We start from the raw sequence: 20,907 nt of genomic DNA on the forward strand, positions 1-20,907 counted from the left end.
CAGACCCGGGCTCAAAATTACCCAATAATTTTTAGGGCCAATTTCAGACCCATATCATTTGCCCCCCAACTTTGGATAAGTTTCGTAGAAACTTTTCTAAAGTTTTAGAGCATTTTCAATCACTTCTCGAGCCTATTCTGAGTAAGGTCAGCCATCTAGGCCGATTCCAGGGCGCTAGACCTCACCCAGGTCGATTTAGGGCGCTCAGGGCGTCCAGGTCGACGCTGGCGCGCAACTCGGGCGCACCTCGGGCGCTCAGGGGCGCTCGACCTCGCCCAGGTCGATTTAGGGCGCTCAGGGCGTCCAGGTCGACGCTGGCGCGCAGCTCGGGCGCTCATGGGCGCTCGACCTCGCCCAGGTCGGCGCTCGCGCGCACCGTGGACGCACCTCGGGCGCTTATGGGCGCTCACGGGCGTTAGGTGTTTTTTGACACCCATTTCAGTTGTCGACCTCACCCAGGTCGATTTATGGCATCCTTGGTGCCCAGGTCGACGGTGGTGAGGTCCTCAAGCGCACCTCGGGCGCTCTTGGCGCTCCTGGGGCGCTCATAGGGCGCTCCCAGGGCGCTTCTCGGGTGCTCTCGGGCGTTGGGGGTTTTTTCACACCCAAGTTAATTGTCGACCTCACCCAGGTCGATTTAGGGCATTTTGGGTGCCCAGGTCGACGGTGGTGAGGTCCTCAAGCGCACCTCGGGCGCTCTTGGCGCTCCTGGGGCGCTCATAGGGCGCTCCCAGGGCGCTTCTCGGGCGCTCTCGGGCGTTAGGTGTTTTTTGACACCCATTTCAGTTGTCGACCTCACCCAGGTCGATTTATGGCATCCTTGGTGCCCAGGTCGACGGTGGTGAGGTCCTCAAGCGCACCTCGGGCGCTCTTGGCGGCGTTAGGTGTTTTTTATCACCCAAGTCGATTGTCGACCTCACCCAGGTCGATTTAGGGCATTTTAGGTGCCCAGGTCGACGGTGGTGAGGTCCTCAAGCGCACCTCGGGCGCTCTTGGCGCTCCTGGGGCGCTCATAGGGCGCTCCCAGGGCGCTTCTCGGGCGCTCTCGGGCGTTAGGTGTTTTTTATCACCCAAGTCGATTGTCAACCTCACCCAGGTCGATTTAGGGCATTTTAGGTGCCCAGGTCGACGGTAGTGAGGTCCTCAAGCGCACCTCGGGCGCTCTTGGCGCTCCTGGGGCGCTCATAGGGCGCTCCCAGGGCGCTTCTCGGGCGCTCTCGAGCGTTTCAGGACTATACATAGTTTAAACATGGATTATGCAACCATTAAGTGTAATCATGCTTGATTATGACTTGTTAATGGTATAAGATAAGATTAGGCCTTAATCAAGGTTTTAGGGGCCTTTTCTAGGCTAATCCCTTGATTAGGGTTTTATAAGGTTTTATACATATTTTATACATGAAAATATGTATAAATATTGTATTTTCATTTATTTTTAGGCTCTAGGAAAATCTAGATCCTTCCAAAACCTTCTAGATTATGGGCTTTTTCTTGGGCTTGGGCTAGTTGACCTGTAATAGCAGGTCACTTGGCCTGTTGACCTGTTAGATGACCTGTTGGCCATCCTATAAATAAGTGAGCATCCTCATTTCTCACTTCACACTTCTCACTCTACAAGTTTACAACATCTCTCTAGAATTCTCTCAAGCTTCAAGCTTTCACCACCAAGGTTCTTTCGAGCTCAAATGGCTGATCGGGAAGCATCACGCTTGGCCAAGATTTCCAAGGCCATGGGCACCTCCTCCAAGTCCAAGAGAGGTACTCCTATAATCATAAACTCTTCTTGTTCATCTTTACTTGATTTGATCAATATTATGCGGGATGAATACCCCTCCCTAGCTGAGCTAGGTTCTTATGGCTATGCTGCCGATTGTTCGCCTTCGTTGGCCAAGGCCTATCATAGATTGCTTAACTTTCCCAAAGCTTATTCCCTGGTCCGTGCCGAACCCGGGGATAGGACCTGTCATTGGGATCCGCAGCACTTGTTTGTATACAAGCATGCTCTACTAGCCGGACTTAGGTTTCCCCTGCATCCCTTCATCCCTAAGCTCTTAGCTGATGTGGGACTCAATCCTTGCCAATTGACGCCCAATGCTTGGCGCATAATTCATTGTTTCATGGTTCAGTGCCTATCTAAAGGCCTTTCCATGTCTGTCTCATTGTTTCGTAAGATTTTCCAATTCAAGAACTACCCGGTGGGCTCCACGGGTTGGGTTCTTATTAGTCATCGGCCTGACCAGCCTCATATTTTCAACAATTCCTCTATTCCGGATAACAACCCTCGTTGGAAGAAAGAGTTCTTCAAGCTACACTGGGAAGGGGGAGATTGGGGAACTCTATTCAGATCCAAGTTTTGTAAGGTCGTTGATGGGAGTGTCGACTCCATCCACCTATCGGATGTCGAGAAGGCAGCCTATGCTGAATTGGTCAAAGACAATGGCCAATCCAAATGCTGGGATCTCCTTGATGAATTCAATCTTAGAAAGCTTGGTCTTTCAAGGGTTAGTGATGAAGGTATAAACCTTTTTTTACACCTAGGACCTTTCTCGGGTCTACCCCATTATTCGCGACTTAACTTATTTCTCGTTTTTGTTTTGCAGCTGCTACAAAAATCAATGAGGAGAACGTGCCTCTCCAAGAGGAGACGGGTCGGATGAAGCGGCATAGGTTGGCTAAAGACCCTCGGGTCCCTCGGGAGTTGCCTGCCTTCCTTCAACCCCATTCGGCAGAGGGAGGATCATCTAGTCAGCCTCGGGCTTCCAAGTCTCAAGCCTTTAAACCGGCCTGGGGTTTTCGAAGGACTGACTCGGTGCTGGGATCGACTGTTCATGCTTCTGATTGGTCCCTTCACTCTATTACCCCTGCCGACTACCAGGATGTGGTGCTACAGTCGGAGATCGAGGGGATTGATGGCTTTGGCTCTCAAGCCCTTGCTAGTGTGAGTGTTCTTACAAACTTATTGTTTAGGTTCCCCGAGTCTTCCTTAACCCGTTTATCTACTTGTCTCAGGCCAATGCTCAATTCCAGGCTGCCCTCCATCAGGCTAAAGCTTGGAAAAAATAAGCTGAGAGCCACAAGAAGGCTAAGGAATCCTTGGAGGAGGGCATGGAGGCCCTTCGAATCAAGGATGCGGAAAAAGACGAGATTGTGGCTAAGACTCAATCGGAGCTAGTGGAAGCTCGAAGCGAGCTAGTCGAGGCTAGAAAGGGAAAGGATGCTATCATCGACGACTATTTGGATTCTGATGAGTACAAGAATCTGCTGGAGAAGCACAATGAGATCACCTCTGCAGAGGATTACAGTGACGGGTGGAATGAGGCTGTTCAGACCATTCATGAGGATCATCCAGACCTGTTCCATCCTAAATGGGATTACCTCTGTCCCATGAGGATTGTTCTTGACTCTCCTAGTCCTACTGAAGAGGAAGTCGAAGATTTGGGTGTCATTGAAAAGCATCCGGCTGGGGAGTCCGGGTCTGCAGATAGCTCGGAGGCTGATTCCGAGTCTGATGAGTAGGATTTATTAAGGACCCTGCGTGGTCTACTTATTTAGACTTATCTAGCCTTAACTTGTAGTATTAGACTTGTCTAGCCTTAACTCGTAGTATCGGACTTATCAAGCCTTAGCTTGTAATTTTCACTCAATCAATGTTAACCGTAACTTATTTATGGTTGAATTCATGTTCCGGGTTGATCCATTCACGGTAAGTAAACAAAAACTCAAGGAAAACATTAGAAACATGAGATATGGAGGAATCCATAAGAAATTTTATTGAAACTATAGTAGAAGAGATAAACAACTAAAATCAACTAAGTTATAAACTAACTGGCAGTGGTCTATCTGACCTTATTCAATGGTCATCTACTTGCTAAGATAATCAAACATAATAAATCTTCAAGTTGGTGGCATGCCAACTTCTTGGAAACTCAACTCCATCCAGGGTCTGAAGCTTGTACGAGCCGCGACCAATAACATCCTTCACCTGATACGGACCTTCCCAGTTTGGGGCCATCTTTCCCTTGGGACCAACTCCTGAGGCCTCAGCTTTCCTTAGGACTAAATCCCCTTTTCTGAAGAATCGTTCCTTGACTCGGAGATTATAGTAATAGGAAGCTCGTTTTTGGCTCTCAACGATCCTGGCGTTAGCCTCATCACGGACCTCATCGATCATGTCGAGTGCGAGTCTCATTCCTTCCTCATTGGCTTCGGGCTCATACTGCTGGACCCTGGGGGAGGTATGAGTTATCTCAAGTGGCACCACGGCTTCAGCCCCGTAAGCTAACTGGAACGGGGTTGCTCCTGTGGAGACCTTGCAGGTTGTTCGATATGCCCATAGTATAGGGAGAATCTCTTCAGCCCAAGACCCATGCGCTTTCTCGACTCTTTTCTTTAGCCCATCAAGGATTATCCTGTTGGCTACTTCAGCTTGCCCATTGGCTTGAGGATGGGCAACCGAAGTGAATCGTAGCTCAATGCTATAGTCGTTACAGTATCCCACAAACTCTGGATTGTTGAACTGAGCTCCATTGTCAGTAACCAAGACTCGGGGTATGCCATACCTGCATATGACGTTTTCCCAAAAGAACTGAGCAACTTGCTTGGTGGTTATCTTGGCCAGGGGTTTGGCCTCAATCCACTTGGTAAAGTAGTCAATAGCCACTATCAAAAACTTCCTTTGAGCACTGGCGAGTGGAAACGGCCCTAGGATGTCCATCCCCCACATAGCAAAGGGAATCGGGGAGTTAATGGATGTCAGCATCTCTGGGGGCTGGCGCACAACAGGTGCAAATCTCTGACAACGATCGCATCTCTTAACATAATCCTTCGCATCCTTCAGCATATTTGGCCAAAAGAACCCAAGGCGAGTAATTTTGTGAGCCAAGGCTCTCCCACCTAGGTGCTGGCCACAGATTCCTTCATGGACCTCTTTCAAGGCTTCTCGGGCCTCATCCGGCCTTAAACACTTCAAATAAGGTATAACAAAAGATTTCTTATAGAGAATCCCTTCAATGAGTGCATACTTTAAAGCTCTTACTTGTAGTTTTCGTGCTTCCCCAGCATCAGGTGGTAGATGTCCAGTTTCGAGATACGTTTTGACCTCATCGATCCAAGTGGCCCCCGTGTCGATTGGGGCTACCAGCTTGGCATTGATACTTGGGGTTTTCAAAACATGATAGTAAACACTTCCCGAGCACACCTCATTCTCTGAGGATGCAAACTGGGATAAGGCATCAGCCTTTGTATTCTCTTCCCTAGGTATATGTTCTACCAAACATTCTTTAAATTGCGTCATCTGGGCTTTCACAATCCTTAAGTATTTCAGCATTGTTTCTTCTCGTGCCTCAAATTCTCCATTAACCTGTGACACCACAAGTCTTGAGTCCCCACATACTTTCAGGTTCTTAACCCTCAGGGTTCTCGCCAATCCCAATCCAGCTATAGGGGCCTCATACTCAGCTTCATTGTTGGTAGTTGGAAAGTCTAACTTGATCGCGTACTCGACCGTGAAGCCATCCGGGCTTCGGAGCACCAGCCCTGCCCCACTATTTTTTGTTTTTGAAGCTCCGTCAAAAAATAGTAACCAATACTCTTTAGGTTTCTCCTCTTCTTTGGGTTTCTCTACCATACTCTCCTGCCCCCCGACTTCCTTGTTGTCGATGGTGCATTCAACGAGGAAGTCAGCTAGAGCTTGAGCCTTGATTGCCACCCGTGGTTTGTATCGAATTTCAAATTCCCCAAGCTCTACTGCCCATTTGATTAATCTCCCACTAGCCTTCGGGCTATGCATTATGTTCCTAAGGGGCTGGTCTGTCAAGACTTCAATTTTGTGAGCCTGGAAGTAAGGCCTCAGCTTTCTTGAAGCTGTAATCATGGCTAAGGCAAACTTCTCAATCACAGAATAGTTGAGCTCCGCTCCATGCAAAATTTTACTAACATAGTAGACGGGTTTCTGGATTTTTCGGTCCTCACGAACCAAGACCGCACTCAGTGCTTTCTCAGAGACAGCCAAGTAGACATATAATGTTTCTCCATCCACGGGCTTTGATAAGAGTGGTGGCTCTGCCATATACTTCTTCAACTGCTCAAAGGCCTCTTGGCTCTCACTTGTCCATTCAAAATCTTTAACTTTCTTCAAAGCCTTAAAGAAGGGCAAGCACTTATCCCCGGACTTCGAGATGAAACGTCCTAGTGCCGAGATTCTTCCTGTTAGCTTTTGAACATCTTTTATAGACTTAGGCGGCTCCATATCAAGGATGGCCTTTATCTTGTCGGGGTTGGCCTCAATTCCACGTTTTGAGACCATCAGACCCAAAAATTTTCCAGACCCAACTCCAAAGGCACACTTGGCTGGATTCAACATCATCTTATGTGTCCTCAGGACTTCAAAAGCCTCTCTCAGGTGTTCAAGGTGATCAGCTTTGTTCAAGCTCTTCACTAGCATATCATCAACATAGACCTCCATGGTTTTTCCAATCAGATGTTTGAACATCTTATTTGCCAGGCGTTGATATGTGGCTCCTGCATTCTTTAAACCAAACGCCATAACCAAATAATAAAAGATACCAAAATCAGTGATGAATGATACCTTAGGAATGTCGTCCTTATTCATTCGGATCTGGTTGTATCCACTAAAGCCATCCATAAAGCTCAACATCTCGTGCCCAGCTGTAGCATCGATCAGAGTATCTATTCTTGGGAGAGGAAAACAGTCCTTAGGACAAGCATCATTCAAATCTGTGAAGTCTACACACATCCTCCACTTTCCATTAGCTTTCTTGACCATGACTGGGTTAGCTAGCCATTCTGGGAATTGGATTTCCTCTATAAAACCTGCTTCCAAAAGCTTATCGACCTCCTGTTTTATGGCTTCCTGCCTCTCAGGGGCAAAACTTCTCTTCTTTTGTTTCACGGGTTTTCTATCTGGGCTTACGTTAAGCGTGTGTGTCATAAAGAGGGGATCAATCCCTGGCATATCGGCTGCGGTCCAAGCAAACACATCCCGGTTGTTCCTCAAGAATTTCACAAATTCGGATTTCATATCCTCGGGGAGCGACGCCCCTACATAGGTCACCTTCTCGGGCTCATCTGGATATAGGGAGAAGGGAACCAAGTCCTCAGCTGGCTTTCCTCTCCTTTCCTCTTCCTCTCGGACATCCAAGTCCTCAATTGGGAGAACTTGCCCCCCGGTCCCTCCAGATTTCAGAGCCCCCACATAACAACTTCTAGCCATTTTTTGATCTCCTATCTCTTCTCCCACCCCATTCTTGGTAGGGAATTTGATCTTCAAGTGGTAGGTGGATGGGATTGCTTTAAAAGCATGTATCCCAGTCCTCCCAAGGATAGCATTGTAGGTTGATGAAGCCTTAACGACCAAAAAATTCAGCATACATGTGGCCTGTCTAGGCTCGGTGCCCATTGTCACGGGTAGTTGGATCATACCTTCAATCTTTGTCTCCACGTTATTAAAGCCGTATATAGGCATATCTGAAGGTGTCAATTGCGAATCTGAATATCCCATCTTCTCATATGCATCATGAAATAAGATATCTACTGAGGCTCCACCGTCAACGAGTACCCTTTTTACAGAAGAGTTTCCAATCACCGGGGTGATTACCAAAGGATCATCATGGGGAAATTTAACTCTGTCAAGATCTAAATTGTCGAATGCTAAAGCAAACTCAATTTTTGCCCTCTTCGGGGGCTCTCCAACAATGTACATCACTTCACGAGCATAAGCTTTTCGTGAGTTACTAGATAGGCCTGCTGCGGTCGGTCCTCCAGAGATTACATTGATCACAGGCCCTCTAGGCTGGTTTCTCTTATTCCTATCATCGTTGTCTCTTCCACGGTTGTCATTGTCACGGGGATTCTTGTCTGTATCCCTAGTATACTTGGACAGCTTGCCTTTTCGGATCAAAAACTCGATCTCATCCTTCAACTGCCGGCAATCATCGGTCTTATGTCCTGTATCCTTATGAAACCTGCAGTACAAGTCCTTGTTTCTCTTTTCGGGGTCAGTCCTGATAGGCTTCGGCCATCGAACACTTTCATCTTTCTCAATTTCCATCAGGATCTGACTCCTAGGGGCATTCAGCCTTGCATACTCAGTGAACCTCGGTCCTGCTTTCTTTTTGGTGGGGGACTTATCACCATCCCCTGTCTTTGAATACTTACTATCCGCGTTGTACTCGGTGTCGTTTCCACGTTTCTTTGGGTTCGGAGTCGGTCCCTGGTTATTCTGAGATTTCTTCAGGCTTTCCTCAGCCTTGATATACTTCCCGGCCCTCTCCTGGAGCTCATTCATATTTTCAGGGGCCCTCTTGGCTAGTGATCGGCGGAAATTATCATCCGTGGTTCCTTGCTGTAGGGCAATCATGGCTACTTTCTGGTCTAAATCCGGGACCTTGAGCGCCTCCTTAGTGAACCTATTCATATAGTCTCTGAGGGATTCGTTCCTGCCTTGATGAAGGTTCATCAACGAGGCTGAACTCTTAGCGTGGGTCTTGCTTCCAATAAACTGGCCTATGAAAGCTCGGCTCAAATCTCCAAACGAGGATATAGAGTTAGGGGGTAGTCGACTATACCAGTGTTGTGCCATCCCACTCAAAGTTTGGGGGAAGGCTCGACACTTAATGGCCTCCGTGACTAGTTGCAACAGCAATGCATTCATGAAAGTTCGTACATGATTCGCGGGGTCACCCGTTCCATCATACGCCTTAATTGTGGGCAACTTGAACTTTCGAGAAATCCTTGCTGCCATGATCTCCTCGGTGAATGGGGGGATCGGGTTATCTGGATCACCTGCAGCCAACAAGTGAATTCTATTCATACCTGCGTTCTGAGGGTTTTCAGTCCGTTGCCGAGGTTCGGGTGGTGGCTGCCTGGTCTGGCGTGCCGCCCTGTCTCTTCTCAACTGAGCTATCTCCTGTTCATAAGCTCGAATCCTGGCTTCGTACTCCTGGTCCGTGGGTCGACGGGACTCGGGGTTATTCGGCCCGGTGTTGTGCTGGGAGCCTCGGCTCTGGTTTCCGTCTCTCCTCCTTCGTGGGGGAATATCATAGTCCCTCTCCGAATCTTCAGAAGAGTCGTCCGTATAAACTACATACTCATCTGTTGGTCCTCTTGTGGTTGTCACAACGGTTGAGTAATGTGTCCCATGATCAGTGGCTGTGGCCACAACATTAGTCAGAGGGGGCAGCGTGCCAAAAATCATAGGAATCGAGGTTTGAGCAGCGGTGGTTGTGCCACTGCTAGCAAGGGTCAATGTGACTGGTGGTGTGGTGGTGACGGGATTCGAGGTTCCAGCGGTGACCTGAGACAAGGGTGGATCCTGGGTTGCGGTGTTGTCTCCGTTTGAAGGTGCATGAATTTCTGAGCGTAATCTGGTGGACACCATGGTTGTTGTCTTCTTCCCACAGACGGCGCCAAATGTTATGGATCAAAAATCGAGGGGTGAGCTTCGTGCTTTTTGACTGATCTCGCGAGTCGGAACTCAGACGGGTCCTCACGAGGTGCCTACGTATCTTCAGCGGGGTGAAGAATCAAGTCAAAAAACGTAGTTCTATTTTGGAGGGGTAGAGCCCTTTATATAGATGTCTCAGGGTTAGAGACTGATCAGAAGTAGGATCCCTGGTGTTAGAGTCCTAGTAGAAATAGGTATTTGAGTCAGAGATAGGATAGGACTGATCCTTGATCCTTATCTTGAGCTGCTGGAGGTTATCTAGGACTCTAGTTAGTTATCCACGAAACTCAGAGTTCTTGTAGGACTCTCGGAGTCCTGGACTCGTCAGTCAGACTCCTAGTAGGACTAGGATTCGAGTTCTGGGCCCTGACCGGGCTGGGGGCTCGTGTCTTGAGTTTGGGCAGCCCATGTTTCTCAAACATGAATGCCCAACGGGCTTTTTATAACCTCAATCTGCTAGCCACGGATTTTGGGTATCACCCAGAATCCGGGCCTTATATTCTGGCCTTTAATCAGACCCGGGCTCAAAATTACCCAATAATTTTTAGGGCCAATTTCAGACCCATATCAGGTGAAACGCTCGACAAACAGGTTGTACAAGCTGATCATCGAAACAAGTAAGCCTATCTGTTTGCTAACTAAAACTAATGAGATTTCTAAATTATGGCATACACGTTTGGGTCATGTTAATTATCAAGCATTAGAATTAATGTACAAGAACAAGATGGTGCATGGGTTTCCTAGAATAATATCTCCTAAACATAATTGTACTGGATGTCTAATGAGTAAGCAAACAAGACGACCTTTTCCTTCTCAGACCCAGTTTACTACTAAACGAGTTTTGGAGTTAGTTCATGCTGACTTGTGTGGTCCAATCACCCCAACGACTACAGGTGGTAATAGATCTTTTATGTTGCTGGTAGATGATTACAGTAGAGTCATGTGGGTGTATCTGTTGAAAAGCAAAGATGAGGCTTTCAATGCTTTTAAACTTTTTAGAGCAAAAGTCGAAAATGGAGGTGAGAGAAAAGTGAGGGTTTTGAGGACTGACAGAGGGGGTGAGTTCACATCGAAGGAGTTTGCTGATTATTGTGAAAAAGAAGGAATTACAAGACATTTTACAGCACCCTATACGCCACAATAGAACGGTGTGGTTGAAAGGAGAAATCGAACAGTGGTTGAGATGGCCAGAAGTTTTTTGAAAGAGATGCAGATGCCAACTTTATTCTGGGGGGAAGCAGTGAGGCATTCGGTTTATGTACTTAACAGACTTCCAACACGTCCTTTGTCAGGCCAAACACCGTATGAGGCGTGGACTGGTTTTAAACCAAATATTGGTCACATACGAGTCTTTGGATGTAAAGCATATATGAAGGTGCCTTGCAATCAAGTAAAAAAACTTGATGACAGGAGTAGAATGGTAATCAACTTGGGGAAGGAAACTGGTACAAAGGCATATCGCTTGTATGATCCTGTTGACAAGTGCTTGTATGTAAGTAGAGATGTTACTTTTGTTGAGACGGAGGCATGGCCATGGGACGAAGAAACTAAGTCACAGGACATTACTTCTTTTTCAGTCGACAACCTGCAATCATTGGAAGAAACTAGTGCTCCAAGCTGTCCCCTAGTGGAGCATTCTGGTAGTGCAGACTCTATTCAAGAAGAAACATCTACAACTATGCCTGATTCTGAGAGCTATGATGGGAGCTGTGAACCTAAGAAGTTTAGATCAATTAACGATGTATATGATCACTCAGAGGAGGTAGAGCTTGAGAATGAACTGCTATATATGGGGGTAGAGGAGCCAACTACGTATAAGCAGGCTGTTAAGGTGCAGGACTGGAGAAATGCCATGCAAAGCGAAATTGATTCAATAGAAAAGAATGGGTCGTGGAACTTAACAGAGCTACCTGCTGGGCAGAAAGTAATTGGTTTGAAGTGGGTTTACAAGTTAAAAAGGGATGCAACAGGCAAGGTGACTAAACATAAAGCAAGGTTGGTGGCGAAGGGATATGCTCAAGAACAAGGGGTCGATTTCGAGGAAATTTTTGCTCCTGTCACACGCATTGAAACGGTTCGTTTATTGTTGGCTTTGGCAGCAAAGTATGAATGGCAGGTACATCATCTTGATGTAAAAACAGCATTCTTGAATGGCGAAATTAGTGAGGAGGTTTACGTAGCTCAACCAGAGGGATACACAAAGAAGGGTCGAGAACAGTTGGTGTATAAATTGTCTAAAGCTCTGTATGGGCTTCGCCAAGCACCAAGGGCTTGGTATGCTAAGCTTAGTCAATGTCTGGAGAGCCTTGGTTTTAAGAGATGCCCGTACGAACATGCTGTTTATACAAAGAAAGAAGGAAGAGATTTTTTGATTATAGGAGTTTATGTCGATGATCTGTTGGTCACTGGAAGTAATGCAGCTGTGATAGAGGGTTTCAAAAAGGATATGAGCTATAAGTTCGAAATGAGTAATCTTGGAAAGTTGTCTTACTATCTGGGTATCGAAGTTGAGCAAGGTGCTGGGTTCATTGAGTTGAAGCAGTCCGGATATGCGAGAAAGCTCCTTGAGAAAGCAGGAATGAGTGAGTGCAATTCTTCGAAGTACCCTATGGATCCTAAAGAGCACATAACGAAAGATGAAGAAGGCGAGTTTTGCGGGAATCTTAGAGCTGTTTTCTTGTACTTTAGTAGAAAAAGGTGCACGGTTATCTTTCTTAGGGACTATCCACCTTGACGCCCCACAAAATTTACACTTAATTTCATCTTTGTTTTCAGACCAATATAACATGCAATCGTTCGGACAAGCATGTATCTTTTCATAATCAAGGCCTAAATCTCTAATCATTTTTTTGGCAACACTAAAATAAGAAGGCAGGTTTACATTCGGGAAAGCTTCCTTCAACAATTGTAAAATACCGCTGAATGCAGACTCGGTAAAACCATGACTGCACTTTAATTGGTAAAGTCTGACTATGAAGCCTAATTGCATGAAATTTTCAGACCCGGGAAACAGAGGTTGTTTCCCTTCCTGAACAAGCTTATAGAAGTCTTTTGCAGCTTTATTCATTCCATTTCTAGCTCTACCTTCATTGCGAATCATTTCATCAAAATCATCACCTAGGCCTATACACATATCAGAATCATCCATCCCTACATCATTAGGCTTTCTAAACTTGTCGGTTGACACTTCAAATATCCAATTACTAAATGATGGACAAGGACCATTAAACACGAGATGTTCATATACATTGTCCGGAGAAATCCAGAAACGGTTACTGCAATCTTTGCAAGGGCAGCGTAATTCATTTCCTATGGAGAAATTATCAAACGCATTCCTAACAAAATGTGTGGCACCATTACTATAACCCTCACTGTGCTTTGGCAGTGAAATCCAAGTCATGATTATTTTGCAATTTCACAAACCTATTTTCTACACAAGAAATCAAGCAAAATATATACATAAAAACAGAGTTCTCAAAACATAAATATTTATATATACAAGACAAAATAACATATCATATATATCTCAACACAAACAACATATATATGCACAACACAAACGCCATTAACATATGAACACAAGTAATTTTTAAATAATAACAGTCACAAATGAAGCCCTAATCAACAAATTAACAAGCCCTGATTGAAGCCCTAATCAACAAACAAGCCCTAATCAACAAACATGCACTAATTGAAACACCCATTTCGATTTACTAACAAATAAACATCGATTGAAGGTGTATGATTGATTTGGGGAAGAAAATCGACTTATACAGTTCAGTTATTTACCTGGTAGCTACGAGCTTCTGTTGTCCGAGCTTGAATATTCGAGCTTGATACTTTCTCTAGCTTGAATCTTCGAGCTTGAATCTCCCAGATAACCTAGCTTGAATCCCCTCTTTCTCTCTTGCCTTCTCGATCGTCTCTCTCTCCCTGAGCTGCTTGTATAATGTATCTATGTAATATTATTACAAGTGTTAGTACAATAATGTATCTGTGTTGACTGGGGTGGAAAGCCCGGTAAAAAAAATAAAGAAACCCCGCTTATTTTTTGAACCCGGGAAAGTTTGGGCCCAAAATTTTGAACTCTATTGCAACAACTTTAGAAATCCATTGCAATTGTTATAGATTTTTCGAAAAGTTACACTCAGTTGTAACATTTTTAAAAAATATTGCAACAGCTATTGGTTTGTCAAAATTTGTTAAGAAATAGCAACAATTTATGATCAAATTTCAGACTTGGCGTTGCTATAGCCCTTTTATGGTGTAGTGATTTCAGCAGCTATTTCCTTTCTTAGAGTTGCTAATTCCTCAGCTTTTCTGCTTTTATGTGTTGTGATATTCCGTGTTTTGCTTGTTCTGCCACTCCTCCCGACAAGCCAGTTTGGTCCATGAGCTGCAGAGTCTATTTCATCAACTGTCTTTGCTGCTTCTTCAGCCATATCTTCTGCATTTGCATCTGCTTCCTCCTCAATATCATTTCCCTCAGCATCTTTAGTAGCCTACAAATAATAAAAATATGGACAGTAAATAAGTGTTTATACACACACACAAATGTACAAATTCAAGATATCGATCATACATACATTTCTAACAATATTAGAAAGTAATCTCAAAATTTCCTGACCTTCTTTTCATGATTTTTGCGTGTTTTAGGATAAATGTCCGCCTTTGTGGGTGTGTCAGGGGTCGACTGGACCTTTTTCTGACATAAATTAACAAATAATAATTAACAAGTACAAAGCATATTTAAGAATTATAAAAAAAGATATATAATTAACCAAGATCCAGGAGCATACCATGTCATTCCTGATTTGTGCAAATGATGTACGGCCAGCAGTGTGCGTATCAATGACCTTTCTTCGGTTATTTGCATTTTTTACAGCAGTGGACTTAATTTTTTCATCACCCCAATATTGTAGCAAAATCTTGAATTTCTCAAGAGGAATTGACTGCGGCCTATTCTTCAATCTATCCTCATCATTGTCATATTTGGTATAATATTCGGCCTTAAAACGGCTTTTATACATCCTCCACGCATCACAAATGGTCTTTAAAACCCAATCTTTTCCCTCCTTCGGAATGATATACTTTGTCTACATATTAAACATAACAAAACATATTATGTACCAACATTATTTGCATACGCTGCATAATCTAAACATGTAATTTAAAGGTAATTTGTAGTATGTGTGGTTTTGACCTTGACAAACTCCCACCAACCATTCTTCTCTGATTCGGAAACTCGGCTCCAGTTGACATAATCTAGGGGTACACATTGTCTCCCTATTGTCCCCAAGAAACTACCAAATTCTGATCGTATTTTACTATCTTCATGCACAGGTTGCAACTCATGATTTAAGATCAGCTCTGGTCTTTCTTCCAATTTTCTTGTGAAAACAGAACTCATTTTCGTAGGTCCCCTAGGCCTTGTAACTTTAGTTTCACCTTGATATATATATTTCAAAGTAATTAAACACCATTTTTATATAGGATTAGTCCTTTATATATATAATTGAAATTTCTACCACAAGCCAAGGATAAAAAAACATACCTTCAGTTGGAACCTTGCCATCTGTTGGTTCCTTATTTACCCCAGCATCATTGTCCTCTGCATTGCTAGCTGTTTCTCTTTCCTTTTCCTTGAGGCTTTGCGCGCCTCATCTTTACAAATGCCTCCATGGTTCCAACTCCATCATTATTGTATGCCCTCTTTATCTGCTTGAATTCTTGAAGAGTACTAGGTAGCTCGGGGGAGGTGGTACTGCCACTTCATCATCAACCTTGCAAAAAAGTTTATAAAGTATATAAACTCAAAACATTGTGAGATTAACCTAAAATGCAGAAAAATGCACCTTCTTACTGTCAGCAGCAACCTTTTGTGCTGTTTTTGAACCGGTGGTCGGTATTCTGGTGGCAACCTTCACTGATGGAACTTTTTTTGTCCGCTAATTAATTAAAGATCATATATTAAACTTCTATAATATTAATTGCAAAGCTTGAATTAATACTTGAATAAGTTATACACACCTTCGCAGCTGGTTGCTCCTCTTCACTAGTTGGGAGGCTATCTTGTCCTGACACATACTCTCGATCAAATTCTAGGTCTGATATATTCCCAATAACTTCTTCTACATTTTTCTTTTTTGCTTTTTGAGCTTCAAGATCAGCTTTCAATTTCTTTATTCTCAGTTGTTCCAACATTTGATTGTTTTCAGCGACTCTCTTCTTTCTTTTCTCTTCAAAATCAGCAAGAATATCCTAAATAAATTACACATGATTAGTTGTTGCAGGATCATATATAATATACAAGAATATATGTCAGAGATGTGTTTTATCAATAAACTCGCCTTTTTGGTAAGTTTTTTCTTGCTTTTTTCATAAACCGGAATGTGCGCAGCAGATTCCACGTTCTCCTGATCATTAACAACCAAGTCAGCAGCTTTAGTAGTTTTCTTCTTGTTGATGTCATCTCCCTCAATTTCTGGTGTAGATTGCACCTTCTCATTACCAACTAAACTCAAGTCCTCATGAGCTCCTTTTTTCTTATTCTTTTGGTCCTTTTGAAGTGTATGTATTGTCACATACTGTGTCTTCACTTTATCTAGACCTACAAGAATATTATTTACACACATGTAATTCGAGAGAAAAGAAAACCAACTAATGATACCAAGACTCAGACCAAAATAATTCCAAAAACTTTTAATAATTACCTTCAAAAAAACTTGTCTTTGGCCTCATGATCACATGAGGCTGCATCTCATTCACCGGCTCTATAGCCTTGTCCATAATAGTGTCAATGTAAAAGTCTAAGTGACAACCGTCTAGTAAACCCTCAACAAGCTCACCCACATCTGCATCAGAAGAGACTAATTTCCAGCCACCCCCTTGCTTCTTAACATAAATCCCTCCTATTTCAGTGTATCCCACATCGTCCTTCACATATTCCATAAGCACGGAGAAGGAAAATCTGTCCACTTCAACAGCAACTGGTATCTTGATACATTTTCCACACAAGTATTTGTTCTTCACAAATTGTCCTTTGTGGTAGAACCTGAGATAAAAGTACTCTGCCATCCTGAAAATAGACATAATCCCAAGAAAAATGTTAGACCTTTGATGGACTTGTAGGATCAATAAGCTAAAAGCAATTAGGAAGCTAGTAAGAAACTAATAGAAGCAAGTAATAGGTAAAAGGGTGCAAAAAATAAAAAGCATATAAGAAATAGGAAGCTAATTAAAAACAATAAAATTACAACCCTGTTTTCACAATAAAATGCCACAACACATTACAACTAACATGAACTCCTAAAATTTGACATATTTGAAATACGATAAATTAATAAGTCTCATTCGCAGATTTCATCATTTTCTTCCATTTCACTTGGCGTAACCGGAATTTGTCTATTCGGCACATCATCTCTGTACCAACTATCATCATCAGGTAGGGTATTTACTGAAAAGATTAGTTCTTGCTGCACTGTAGGTCCACTAACTTCTTCAAGTGGATCACTTTCGTCTTCCACATCATTGTAGTCCCTTGGCAGTTTTTTAACAACAAAATACAAGTTCTTTTCAGAAACAATCTTGAATGTAGAAAACTTGTTGTACTTGTGTAGCTAAAACAAATGGGTCATCTTTTTGATAAATTCTGTTAAAGTTGACCCTTGTCAACCCATGACAGTCTTTATCGTTTTGGTACCAAATGCATCTAAACAGAACTACTGACAATGATCCCCAATAGTCAATCTCTATAATTTCTTCAATGGCTTTATAGTAACTAACATCAGCAACAATGGGGTTTTTGTCTTTTGTACTAGTAAAACTAGTAGTATGCGCCGTCAAATAAACTCCACTGTTTTGTGTCGTACACTTCCCGTCTCTTTGTTTTGTATGGAATCTAAATCCGTTTATTATATAACCACTAAATTTTCTTGCTGCTCGTTGAGGCCCCTTTGACAAAGCTAACAATTCAGGTGAGCATTCCTCCTTTTTTTGAACCTCATCCTTCAACCAGTTATAAAATTCCTTTGTGTGTTCTCTTTCCCTTTTATACAACTTTGACTTCACTTGATTGTCATATAAGGAACGGTGTTCCCTGCAGTTATGTCAAATTTCAAATATTTAAACATTGTAGTATTATAAAGTACTATATAAACTTGAGTAAAAACTAGGGGAAAGACACATTACCTATTAGCTGCTCTATTTCCATGTTGCCGCTGTTGAACAATACGTATCGATGAGCATTAATCCATATCTTTTCTGCCAAATGTATAGGTTTTCCATCCTTGTTTCGCCTTGAACCAATATAAATTCCAACATTTGAATTCACATAGTTCATTTTGTTTTTGCTATCATCAGTTAAGAATCTAGAACAAAATGTCAGGCATTCTTCAACCATGTACCCTTCAGCTATGCAGCCTTCTGGTTTGCTCCTATTACGAACATATGACTTCAATTTACTCAAATATCTTTCAATCCCAAACATCCATCTAAGGTGCACAGGTCCTCCAAATTCAATTTCTTTACATAAATGAATTGGAAGATGAACCATAATATCAAAGAATGCCGGGGGAAAGATAGTTTCAAGCTGGCAAAGTATTTCGATGATTTCGTTTTGCAACTTCTCTACATCTTCTAACTGTATAACTTTTCCACATATGCCCCTAAAGAAGGAACCAAGTCGAATCAAAGGTATCGCGACATCTGGTTTTAAGGTTTTGATGGCAGCAAACTGAAGTAGGTATTGAAGAATAAAGTGTGCATCATGACTTTTATAACCAGAAATTTTTCTTTCATTCAGTTGCACACACCGGCTAATATTAGATGCACATCCATATGGCAGTCTAGCATTCATCTGCACTGAACAGAAGTCTTCTTTTTCTTTTTTGGTCATGTCAAAACAAGCTGCCATAATTTCAAAGTGACTGTTATCAGCAGATTTCACAGGATGAAGAATCTTACGAATCCCCATCTCCTGCAAATCTAGACGAGCATTTAGATGGTCGTTTGTTCTGCCCCCAATGTTTAACAAAGTTCCTAAGATTTTATCGATGATGTTTTTCTCTATATGCATCACATCTAGATTATGTCTAATTAAATGATCACTCCAATATGGTAACTCAAAGAATATCGACTTTTTTTCCAAGGACAATCTCCATCTTTTTTCTTACCCTTCATCTTTCCAAAATTATTCCTAAATTTACCCAGAAGTTTAATAATGAAATTTCCGGATAAAGGTTCTGGACAAAGATTTGTTTCAACTTCCCCATTAAACCTTTTGGTGTCCAATCTAAACTTGTGATCAGGAGGTAGGAATTTTCTGTGGCTCATGTAGCAAACTTTACGGCTGTGCTTCAAATAGGTTGATGATGTTTCATAGTGACATTCGGGACAACCAAGGTATCCCTTTGTGCTCCAACCCGATAAAACCCCATACCCCGGAAAATCACTTATTGTCCATAATAGGCTGGCATGCAAGGTAAAAGTGTTGTTAAAGTGGGCATCATATGTTTCTATACCAATTTCCCACAACTCTTTCAACTCAGCTGTAAGTGGGTGCAAATACACATCTATTTCATTACCAGGCTGTAGGACCAGGGATGAGAGTTGAAAGAATTATATTCTCTGGTTTCATAATTAACCAAGGTGGTAAATTATAATTAACTAGCATCACAGGCCAAGTACTGTGAGATATACTCATAGTACGGTAAGGATTAAACCCATCTGCCGCTAACCCCAACCTAACATTTCGATTTTCTTGAGCAAATTTTGGATGACTTGCATCCATTGACTTCCAGCCCTTGGCATCGGCAGGATGTCTTAACTTTCCATCATTTATTCGGCCCGTTGCGTGCCAAGTCATGGTCAGAATATTCTTTAGACAAGAAGATTCTTTGCAACCTTGGTTTTAACGGAAAGTATCTCACAACTTTGGCAGGGACTTTATATTTTTTCCTATCATCCTTCTCTAATATATCAGTTTTATCATTATCTACAGCTTTCCATCTTGAAACTCCACACACTTTGCAAATATTTTCATCTTTATTTTTAGCCCAATATAGCATGCAATCGTTAGGACATGCATGTATCTTCTCATAATCAAGGCCTAATTCTTTAATCATCCCCTTCGCAGCACTAAAAGAAGGAGGCAAATTTGACTCGGGGAAGGCCTCTTTTATCAGCTCAAGTATTGCACTAAAGGCTGACTCGGTAAATCCACAAGTGCACTTCAACATGTAAAGCTTAACTACAAAACCTAAACGAGTAAAAGTTTTCGACCCCGGATACAAAGGTTGTTTGCCCTCCTCGACTAGCCTATAAAAATTAATTGCATCTTTGGTCATCTGATTTTTACCACTGGTGTCAATGTCATTTTTATATGAATTACGGATCATCTCATCAAAATCATCCCCCAAACCAAACCCCCCCGGATCACACTCCATATCATCATTAGTTTCACTGATTTTCTTGAATTTAGAAGTTGAAATCTCATATATCCAGTTGACAAACTCTGGATATGGCCCCTTGCATATAAGATGATCATAAACGACATCTCGTGAGTGCCAAAACCGATTAATACATTTCTTACAAGGGCACCTAAGTTCAGTTCCTACACCAAAATTTGCCAAACCATTCGACACAAAATCTTTCACCCCTTTTATATATGTTGGAGTATAATCTAAAACTTGTTAAAAATAAAGTATGTGTTTTATTTGTTTTCTGCAATATTATATGTTAGCATGCAGTTGGACTGAGTCCATGCAGTAGTAGAATGTAGAAGTAGTTTTAGGATCGTGGAGAATAAATAGAGTAGTGGAGATAATGTAGGAGAGTAGTGCTGAGTAGTTCCTATTTTCTAGCTTCAGTTGTTTGTAACCTTTATATTTGTTTTTCTGTAAGTTAAATGAAAAGCAAGCCTTGAGTGCGTGCATATCTGTGTTCTTTTTTTCCAGTTTCAAAAGTCATACAGTCTTATATATATTGTAGCAGACCTGCAAATTATATACTAGATTTGGTATCAGAGCCTACGAAACTGGTGCCTGGTGAACACACGAGTACATGTCAAGAACGACTTCAATGGAAGGGAACAAGAGCAAGAGCGGTGTTGTTGGTTTGAGTTATCCAATGTTGGACAGGAGTAATTATACAGCTTGGTCCTTAAAGATAAAAGTTTTTATGCAAGCTCATGAGGTATGGGAGGCTGTGGAACCCAAAGATCCAAAATTGAGCGTTGAAGAGAGAAAGGATAAGATTGCGTTAGCTATGATCTATCAGGGAATTCCTGAAGATATGTTGCTGACTCTTGCTGAGAAGAAGACCGCCAAAGGGGCCTGGGATGCTATAAAGACCTTATGTCAGGGTGCAGAAAGGGTCAAGAAGGCACGAGTTCAAACTTTGAAGGCGGAATTCGAGTCTCTGTCTATGAAAGATACTGAAGTGTT

At 42.6% G+C, this 20,907-nt stretch overlaps 3 protein-coding genes across 3 annotated transcripts; all 3 read right to left on the reverse strand.

The window, feature by feature from the left end:
* Positions 1-3,877: 3,877 nt before the first annotated feature.
* LOC135148444 (uncharacterized) lies at positions 3,878-8,377 on the reverse strand. The gene is made up of 5 exons (XM_064083665.1): positions 8,106-8,377; positions 7,441-7,982; positions 6,565-7,308; positions 5,971-6,348; positions 3,878-5,862 (listed from the first exon to the last, which is right to left on the reverse strand). The coding sequence occupies exons 1-5, from the start codon at positions 8,375-8,377 to the stop codon at positions 3,878-3,880; spliced, it is 3,921 nt and encodes a 1,306-aa protein (XP_063939735.1).
* Positions 8,378-13,722: 5,345 nt separating this feature from the next.
* LOC135148445 (uncharacterized) lies at positions 13,723-14,873 on the reverse strand. The gene is made up of 4 exons (XM_064083666.1): positions 14,667-14,873; positions 14,263-14,559; positions 14,091-14,168; positions 13,723-13,965 (listed from the first exon to the last, which is right to left on the reverse strand). The coding sequence occupies exons 1-4, from the start codon at positions 14,871-14,873 to the stop codon at positions 13,723-13,725; spliced, it is 825 nt and encodes a 274-aa protein (XP_063939736.1).
* Positions 14,874-16,812: 1,939 nt separating this feature from the next.
* Positions 16,813-19,908, reverse strand: LOC135148446 (uncharacterized). Its single transcript, XM_064083667.1, has 5 exons — positions 19,393-19,908; positions 18,637-19,051; positions 17,647-18,529; positions 17,189-17,561; positions 16,813-17,082 (listed from the first exon to the last, which is right to left on the reverse strand). The coding sequence occupies exons 1-5, from the start codon at positions 19,906-19,908 to the stop codon at positions 16,813-16,815; spliced, it is 2,457 nt and encodes an 818-aa protein (XP_063939737.1).
* Between the last annotated feature and the right edge of the window lie 999 nt (positions 19,909-20,907).

Source organism: Daucus carota, chromosome 8 (genome assembly GCF_001625215.2).
Source record: "Daucus carota subsp. sativus chromosome 8, DH1 v3.0, whole genome shotgun sequence".
In the NCBI taxonomy this organism is placed as follows: Eukaryota; Viridiplantae; Streptophyta; class Magnoliopsida; order Apiales; family Apiaceae; genus Daucus; species Daucus carota.